The 9,320-nt window shown below is 41.4% G+C and overlaps 1 protein-coding gene across 1 annotated transcript in view; it reads left to right on the forward strand.

Moving 5' to 3' along the window:
- The window catches only part of RBM6 (RNA binding motif protein 6), a 139,902-nt gene that overhangs the window by 113,100 nt on the left and 17,482 nt on the right, over nt 1–9,320 (forward strand). The window contains exons 9-15 of the mRNA XM_023519520.1: nt 1,214–1,516; nt 2,219–2,379; nt 4,039–4,136; nt 6,154–6,196; nt 6,632–6,713; nt 6,955–7,040; nt 7,407–7,553. Coding sequence (XP_023375288.1) covers nt 1,214–1,516; nt 2,219–2,379; nt 4,039–4,136; nt 6,154–6,196; nt 6,632–6,713; nt 6,955–7,040; nt 7,407–7,553 — 920 coding nt within the window. The remainder of the gene's footprint in view (nt 1–1,213; nt 1,517–2,218; nt 2,380–4,038; nt 4,137–6,153; nt 6,197–6,631; nt 6,714–6,954; nt 7,041–7,406; nt 7,554–9,320) is intronic.

The following is a 9,320-nucleotide window of genomic DNA, read 5'->3' on the forward strand; positions in this document are numbered from 1 at the left end:
ACAAGTACAATTTGATATCCTATTTCATGGGACCTGTTAATAAATGATTTGGGGACCAGGCACAGTGCATGCCTGTAATTCTAGCACAAAGGGAGGCTGAGGCAAGAGAATTTGCTTGAGCCCGAGTCTGAGGTTGCTGTGTGCTATGATGCCACAGCACTCTAACCAGGGTAACAGAGTGACACTCTGTCTCAAAAATGTGTGCAGGTAGGTCTATTCCCAGCTTTGCCAGAGAAGAAGGGTCTGAGGTCTTACAGAATTTGAGACAGCTGTTTTATTTCTGTACTGATGGAATAAGCAAGGCTCTTCAACATATGTTTGGGATATGCTTTTAACCTCTAGCAAAGGCCATAGCTTTAAGAAAATGCCATGTGGGCAGCACCTGTAGCTCAGTGAGTAGGGCACCAGCCCCATATACCAAAGGTAGCTGGTTCAAACCCGGCCCTGGACGAACTGCAACAAAAAAATAGCCAGGCGCTGTGGCGGGTGCCTCTAGTCTCAGCTACTTGGTAGGCTGAGGCAGGAGAATCGCCTAAGCCCAGGATCTGGAGGTTGCTGTGAACTGTGTGAGACCATTGACAGTCTACCGAGGGCAATAAAGTGAGATTCTGTCCCTACAAAAAAAAGAAAGAAAGAAAATGCCATGAAGGCTATGTTAACCAGTTTGATGAAAACCTTTCAAATTGCATATAAAACTAGTACATTGTACCCCATGATTGCATTAATGTACACAACTATGATTTAATAAAAAAGAAAAAAGTAATAGCTTTGGTGATTTTGTACCCAAATATGTTCTTACCATTGGATAGAATAGTTCTAGAGCTCATGAAGGATTTATTATATTTAAATGTATAATAAGTCGAAACATTGTAAGATTAAAATGTTTGGGTAGTTTCTTCTGTGAGCTTTTTTTTTTCTGTGAACCATTCCTTATGTTGTCTCTTTAGCTTTGCTTAAATTAAAGTTTTTTGTCAGGAACTTTGTTAGAGAATTTTTGGTAGATATTTCTGAGACAATATTAAAAGTATTCCAGTATAGGGCAGCGCCTGGGGCTCAAAGGAGTAGAGCTCCGGCCCCATATGCAGGAGGTGGCAGGTTCAAACCCAGCCCTGGCCAAAAACTGCAAGAAAAAAAAAAAACTATTTCAGTATAGGTATTTGGTGTCAGATAAGGAAGAGTTGGAGACAGTGCATTATTTTTTTTTTAAATAAAGCTTCTAGAGATTCTGTTTGTGTTCCCTTAGCAACAGAGACCAAGCAAGAATTAATAACCTACCCTCAGCCTCAGAAAACATCCATACCAGCATCATTGGAAAAACAGTCCAGTCAGCCCCTAAGACCAGCTGATAAGGAACCTGAACCTAGGAAGAGGGAAGAAGGACAAGAATCACGCTTGGGACATCAGAAGAGAGAAACAGAAAGGTATCAGCCTCCTCGAAGAGAAGGGCTCACCTTCCGAAGAGACCGAGAGAAGGAGCTGTGGTCTGGAGAGACACGCCAGGATGCAGAGAGCAAAAGTAAGTGGCTTGTGAGGGCATATACTAGACTGTGACCATGACAACTAAAGTATGGATGGGCCCATGTTATGGCTGGGAACTAGCTGCTTCCCCATACCCTACTAGAACTGTGTATCACCTGGTTATAGGAGCCATTACTTTCTATGGCTTTTTTGGTATTAGTTGACAGAATCTACATCTTCCAAATAGCAAATTGCTCTATAAATGCAGTAAAGAACGATTTTAGACTTCTAAGTTGGTAATGAAAAGCATGTAGGCCAGACATGGTGGCTCATGCCTGTAATTCTAGCACTTTGGGAGGCCAAGCCAGGGGATTGGATGAGGCCAGGAGTTTGAGGCCTGAGCAAGACCCTGTCTCTACAAAAAATAGAAAAATTAGCCAGGCATGGCAGCACATACTTAAAGTCCCAGCTACTCTAGAGGCTGAGGCAGGAGGATTCCTTGAGCCCAAGAGTTTGACGTTTCATTGAGCAATGATGAGACTGTTGCCTGCCAGCCTAGGTAATAGAGCCAGACTCTGTTTTTTAAAAAATAAAAATAAATACAAAAGGAAAAGAAGGAAAAGCATGTAGGATTTCTCTAGTATTTCTTTATAGAACTAGCCCTAGCATCTGCAGTTAGAAAGAAAACAGACTTTTACAACTTTAGAAATTCAACTTTCTTTTTTCTTCATTCTCTCCCATTTATGCTTGATTCATTCAGCAATCATGCTAAAACGCATTTATCGTTCCACTCCTCCTGAAGTAATAGTGGAAGTCCTAGAGCCCTATGTCCACCTTACTACTGCTAATGTCCGTATCATCAAGAACAGAACAGGCCCTATGGGCCACACCTATGGCTTTATTGACCTCGACTCCCATGCGGTAAGTTTCCTCTACCTTGGAATGGTGTAGGGAAAAATGTCTAAAGAACCCTCAAAAAGGTTTAAGAGCCAGGAGGGTTGGCTCATGCCTACAGTCCTAGCACTCTGGGAGGCCAAGGTTGGTAGATTGTCTGATGTCACAGGTTTGAGACCAGCCTGAGCCAGATCGAGACCTCGTCTCTAAAAATAGCTGGGTATTGTGGTGGGTACCTGTAGTCCTAGCTCCTTGGGGGGCTGAAGCAAGACAATCTCTTGAGCCCAAGAGTTTGAGGTTGCTGTGAGCTATGATGCCACAGCATTCTACTGAGGGCAAAAAAGTGAGACTTTGTCTCCAAAATAAAAAAAAAGGTTTAAGAGACTTTATCATTTGAATTCTCATGTGCTACCTGGCATCATAACCCCTCTTGTTCTCCTTTGGATTTAATGGTCAATTCAGGTGAGGTGACTACCTTTGATAGTTATGCATCTGTATAGCTTTTCAGTTCATTTTTGTCCCATAGCATTTATAGTTTCCAGCTTATTTGTGAAGAATTTCAGTATTGAATCCCTCAAAATTTTAGTGAATTTCCTGATTTTTTACTTTCCCCAGCCACAAATGGTTTTATAGTTGATAACAGAACATTTCTTCTTTTTCTCAAAGTATTTAATAGATTCTTATAACTTGAATTTTTAGTTGTGGGTCTTTTTCCTATGGAAGTAATTTAAAGATAGTAATGAAATCACTGGTATTTCTTAGATCTCATGCTAAAAAGTCACACAGGACTTTGTAAACTGGATCTGATGTGATGATAGTTGTGGCAACCTAAAAGAAGAGATTTTGAGGCTGGGTGTGGTGACTTACTCTTGTAATTCCTGAAGTTTGTGAGGCTAAAATAGGAGGGTTGCTTGAGTTGAGGCGTTCAAGCCAGCCAGGGCAACATATTAAGGCCCCAACTTTATTAAAAAAAATTATTTTTTTGAGACAGAGTCTCACTTTGTTGCCCCCTGTTGAGTGCAGTCATTTCACAGATTATAGCAACCTCAATCTCTTGGGCTTAAGCAATTGATTCTCTTGCCTCAGCCTCCCAAGTAGTTGGGACTGCAGGTGCCTGCCACAACGCCTGACGGTTTTTAGAGACAAGGTCTCACTCTGGCTCAAAGTGGTCTTCAACTCATGAGCTCAGACAATCCACCCTCCTCCATTATAGACATGAGCCACCATGCCTGGCTTACAAAAATTTTTAAAAATTAGCCAGGCTAGGGCACAATTTCAAGCTGGACTTTACCTAACAGAAGCAATCAGTGTAACATAATTCTTTGTACCCTCAATGAATCCCAAACAATATTAAAAAAAAAAAAAAAAAGCAAGCCAGGGTTGGTGGTATGCACCTATCTAGCTACTCAGGAGGCTGAGACAGTGGAATCCCTTGAGCCCAGGAGTTTGAGGCTTCAGTAAGCTATGATGAAATTGACATCTACTCTGATCACTATAGTTCCTATTAGTACTTCATTATAAGTTGCCTGCTATTGCTAATATGCTCTTACTGTTAAAGTTATGACCAGAATATAATGTTTAGTAAATTTCTCTTCTAAGAAGTATATCCGTATATCCATGTTCAATTCTCTTTCAAAGGACATTGCCTTTTTCTCTTTGAGTTCAAGTGTGTCTTTGGCTCTGCAGGAAGCTCTTCGTGTGGTGAAGATCTTGCAGAACCTCGATCCACCATTTAGCATTGATGGAAAAATGGTAGCTGTAAACCTGGCCACTGGAAAACGAAGGTAAGACAGAGGGGTACATTTGAGTCACTTAACACAAAAAGGAAGGCACTTGAATTTTAGGGAGGTAACCCCTTTTCCTGGCTGGAAAGACAGACAGCAGGGCGTGATATCTTCCCAGCATGCTTCAGATACAGGCTTTTATATTTTTAAATATATATATATATATTTGTATGTATATTTATTTATATGCTTTTATGTATATTTATATATTTTTTTTTTTTTTTTTTTTTATAAAGCCTGCCTTGTTCTGACTCTAGGATTATTTACTTTCTTAAATAATAGTACTAGTTAATATATTCCTTTCCTTTTTGACTACTGGGTGTCTTTGGGTCCTAAATCTCTGGGCATGGGGGGCATGCACTTATATTCCTAGCTACCTGGGAGGTTGAGATGGGGGGTTGACTCAGGCCAGAAATTCAAGGCTGTATTGTGTGGCAATCACACCTGTGAATATCCACTACACTCCAACCTGAGCAACATGGTGAGACCACATTGCTTTTGAAAAAAAAAAAAGACATGGCTGGGCATAGTGGCTTACATGTGTAATCCTAGCACTCTGGAAGGCAGAGGTGTGTGGATTGCTTGAGCTCAGTAGTTGGAGACCAACCTGAGCAGGAGTGAGATCCATCTCTACTAAAAATAGAAAAATTAGGCTCTGTGCCTGTAGTACAGTGGTTATGGTGCCAGCCACATACACTGAAGCTGGTGAGTTTGAACCTGGCCAGGCCAGCTAAAACAACAATGACAACTACAACAAAAAAATAGCCAGGTGTTGTGATAGACACCTGTAGACCCAGCTATTTCAGAGGCTGAGACAAGAGAATCGCATAAGCCCAGGAGTTTGAGGTTGCTGTGAACTGTGACGCCATGGTACTCTACCCAGGGCAACCATAGGGAGACTCCATCTCAAAAAATAAAAATAGAAAAATTAGCTATGCGTTGTCATGAGCACCTGTAGTCCTAGCTACCAGGGAGGCTAACATAGGAAGATCACTTGAGCCCAAGAGTTTGAGGTTCCTGTGAGCTGTGATGTCATAGCACTCTACCCACAGCAACATAGTAAGACTGTGTCTCAAAAAATAAAATGAAAAATAGAAAAATTAGCTATGCATTGTTGTGAGCACCTGTGGTCCCAGGTACTTGGGAGGCTAACATAGGAGGATAACTTGAGCCCAGGAGTTAGAGGTTGCTCTGAGCTAGGCTGACACCATGGCCCTCTAGCCTGGGCATCAGAGTGAGATTCTAGCTTTCCTCACCCCCCGACCAAAAAAAATTGATGGTACTGTCTTGGATGTGTAGAAAAATCTCTCAATATCCTTATCCCTTTGAATCCTAAGAAAATGCTCTCCTGACTTCTTGTTTCCCTGGCCACATTCATCTCCCCATAGCACTGGGAAATGTATTATAATTCTTTACTCCTTCACTCAACTTGGCCCACACAGGGTAACTTAGAGGTGGCTGCATCACAGAAATAGACTTACAGATACAGGGCAGATCTTGCTCTGGTACTTTTCTTTCGATAGTTGTTTTGTGGCCAAGCCCAGAGGCTCATAACCTATAATTTTGGCATTCTGGTAGGACCAGGTGGGAGGATTGCCCCCATTCAAGAGTTTGACACCAGCCTGAGCAAAAGCAAGACCCCATATCTACCCAAGACAGAAAAAATTAGGTGTACTCATAGTCCCAGCTACTTGGGAGGATGAAGCCAGTGGATTGCTTGAGCCTAGAAGTTTGAGGCCAGTGAGCTATAATCATGCCACTGTATTCTACCCAGGGCAACAGAGTGGGACTCTGTCTTGACAACAAAAAATTGTTTTGCTCCAAGAAATGGCCTTATAGGAGTCCTGCTGTTCCTCTCCTTAGGAGTATCTGAACCATCCAACCTGCTTACTATCCAGATTGGTTCTTTCCCTACAAAATGGGTAAAGAGGAGTTTCTCATTAGGGTCTATAGGATTAAGTACTCCTCAAGTGCCTTTTGGTAGCAGACTCATAATATGTTGTGTTGTTTATTGCAGAAATGATTCTGGGGATCATTCTGACCACATGCATTACTATCAGGTAGGCTCTAATATGTGGGGAGTGCTCTGTTAAAATTCTTAGGTAACTAATAAGGATGATCTTGAATTTTCTCCAGTGGGTGAATATTAAGGTGAACGGTGGCTCAGTGCTATAGCACAGTGGTTACAGTGCTAGCCACATACACCGAGCCAGCACTTGGTTCAAATCCTGGCCTGGGCCAGCTAAGCAACAGTGACAACTGCAACAGAAAAAAAATAGCTGGGCATTGTAGCAGGTGCCTGTAGCTCCAGCTGCTTGGGAAGCTGAGGCAAGAGAATGGCTTAAGCCCAAGAGTTTGAGGTTGCTATGAGCAGACACACCCACCACAGCACTCTACTTAGGGTGACATAGTGAGATTCTGTCTCAAAAAAAAAAAAAAAAATGTGAATGGCTATTGGATAACTCTATAATTATAAACTTGCCTTTCTGTGATAGGGTAAAAAATATTTCCGGGATAGGAGGGGAGGTGGCAGAAATTCAGACTGGTCATCAGATACAAATCGACAAGGGCAACAATGTAAGTAACCTTTGTTTTTTTCTGTTATTCATTTTTGGGTTTTTTGCTATTTATTACTTGACATCTATGTAGTCATAACGTTAGGAAGACATACTGAGGTGCTCACCCAGTGCAAGCATTGTCTACAGATTCTGTCCCTATTTGTCTTGGCCTACCCTAACTCTCAGGTTGTTCTTGCTAAGTCCTCAGTAAGGAGTTCATTGGGTAGCAACTAACGTTGGCTCTGGTTTTATTCCTTTAGCGTCATCTGACTGTTACATATATGATTCTGCTACTGGCTACTACTATGATCCCTTGGCAGGAACTTATTATGACCCCAATACCCAGGTGTGTTTTTGACTTTGTTTATTCTGTCAATGATCCTTTTGAGAAAAGCACCAGTCATTTGTTACTTTGAGGATTTTGTTTCCTGGATTTTTTGTGGATGCTCATTGCATGAAAATAAAAAATTTTAAATCTATGAAATCTGAACTGTTGCCTATATGGAAAATCAGTACCTTGAGTTGAGGCATTGCAGGTAAGTACAGTACCCAGATGTGTACTGCCCCTAGGAGTGGGTTTTTAGATTGATATGGACTCTTAAGTTTATGAGTAAAAGAGCTGTTCCTTCGCCTAGAAAGAAACTCATTAGACCTAGAATTACTGGGAAAGTGAAACATTCTGTAGGATTACCTGTTTCCAACTATATTGCAGCAAGAAGTCTATGTGCCCCAGGACCCTGGGTCACCTGAAGAAGAAGAGATCAAGGAAAAGAAACCCACCAGTCAAGGAAAGTTAAGTAGCAAGAAGGATACCCCTAAAAGAGACAGCAAGGAGAAAAAAGACAGGGGAATGACACGGGTAAGAGAACTTAAGTGTCTGTTGTCTTTGCCACATAACTGCAGACTAAAATATAGGAGTTACAGCTTGGTGCCTATAGCACAATGATTACAGCACCAGCCACATGCACCAAGGCTGGTGCGTTCGAGCCCAGTTCAGGCCAGCTAAACAACAATGATGACTACAAGCAAGAAATAGCCAGGCGTTGTGGTGGGCACCTGTAGTCCCAGCTACTTGAGAGGCAGAGGCAAGAGAATCACTTAAGCCCAAGGGTTTGCGGTTGCTGTGAGCTGTGACGCTATGGCACTCTACTGAGGGCGACATAATGAAGACTCTGTCTCAAAAAAAAAATTAATAAATAGGAGTTACGGACACAAGATATCTAGGTTTAAAATACTCTAATTACCCAATGTAGGCAGTTCTCATGCCTCTTATGGCCCCTGGGCAACTTTCTCCCTTTTACAAATGAAAATACTATATACATGATAGAATAAAGTGACTCAGCTCAAATTCCAGTACCTTAGCTTCACATATTTTCACTTTTTTACATTCCCTTTTAATGTTTGACTCTGTATATACATTTCTCTAGTTATAATTGTAGGAGGGGATACTGTTTTATCACAAATATCATAAATATTTTTATCATAAATATTTTTCCATGTTTCTATAATATTCTTTATTTTTAATACCTCTGTGGCAAAAATTCACAGTAGAAGTATGTTTAGCAACCACTATGGAGAACAGTATGGAGGTGTCTCAAACAACTAAAAACCAATGCGGCGCCTGTGGCCTAGTGGGTAGGGCACCGGCCCCATATACCGAGGATGACAGGTTCAAATCTGGCCCCAGCCAAACTGCAGCAAAAAAATAGCCAGGCATTCTGGCAGGCGCCTGTAGTCCCAGCTACTTGGAAGGCTAAGGCAAGAGAATCGCCTAAGCCTAGGAGTTGGAGGTTGCTATGAGCTGTGACGCCATAGCACTCTACTGAGGGTGATAAAGTGAGACACTGTCTCTAAAACAAACAAACAAACAAAAAACTAAAAGATCTACCATATGATTTAGCAGTCCCACTGGTGAGTATATATCCAAAGGAGGGGAATTAATATAGTGAAAAGTTATCTGCACTCCTGTGTCTACTACTGCTATATTCACCGTAGTGAAGATTTGTAAATAAACCTAAGTGTCCATCAACAGGTGAATGAATAACAAAATTGTGGTACATACACACAATGGAATATTATGTAGCCACAAAAAAAAAGAATGAAATCCTTCCATTTGCAACAGCATGGATGGAACTAGGAAACAATTATGTTACGTGAAATAAACCAGGCACTGAAAGACAAATCTCAGCTGGGCATGGTGGCTCACACCTTATAATCCTAGTGTTCTGGGAGACCAAGGTGGGAGGATTACCCGAGGTCAGGAGTTTGAGGTTTCTGTGAGTTAGGCTGATGCAACAGAACTGAAGCCTGTGCAACAGAGTGAGAATCTCTAAAACAAAGAAAGAAAGAAAGATAAATCTTACTTGTTCTCACTCATATGTTGGAGCTAAATATTATAAACCATTAACCTTATGGAGACAGAATAGAATGATGGTAACCAGAGGTTGGGAAGGTAGGAGGGGATCAGGGGATAATGTGAGGGGGTGCTTAATGGTCTGCAAAAATATAGTTAACTAGAATTAAACAATATTTGATAGCACAACAAAGTGGCTATAATCAGCAGTAAGTTAGAATATACTCTAAAATAACTAAAAGGCTCGACGCCTATAGCTCAACCGGCTAAGGC

The sequence above is a fragment of the Otolemur garnettii genome, unplaced genomic scaffold (genome assembly GCF_000181295.1).
Source record: "Otolemur garnettii isolate 467f Iridium unplaced genomic scaffold, OtoGar3 scaffold00179, whole genome shotgun sequence".
NCBI classification, from domain to species: Eukaryota; Metazoa; Chordata; class Mammalia; order Primates; family Galagidae; genus Otolemur; species Otolemur garnettii.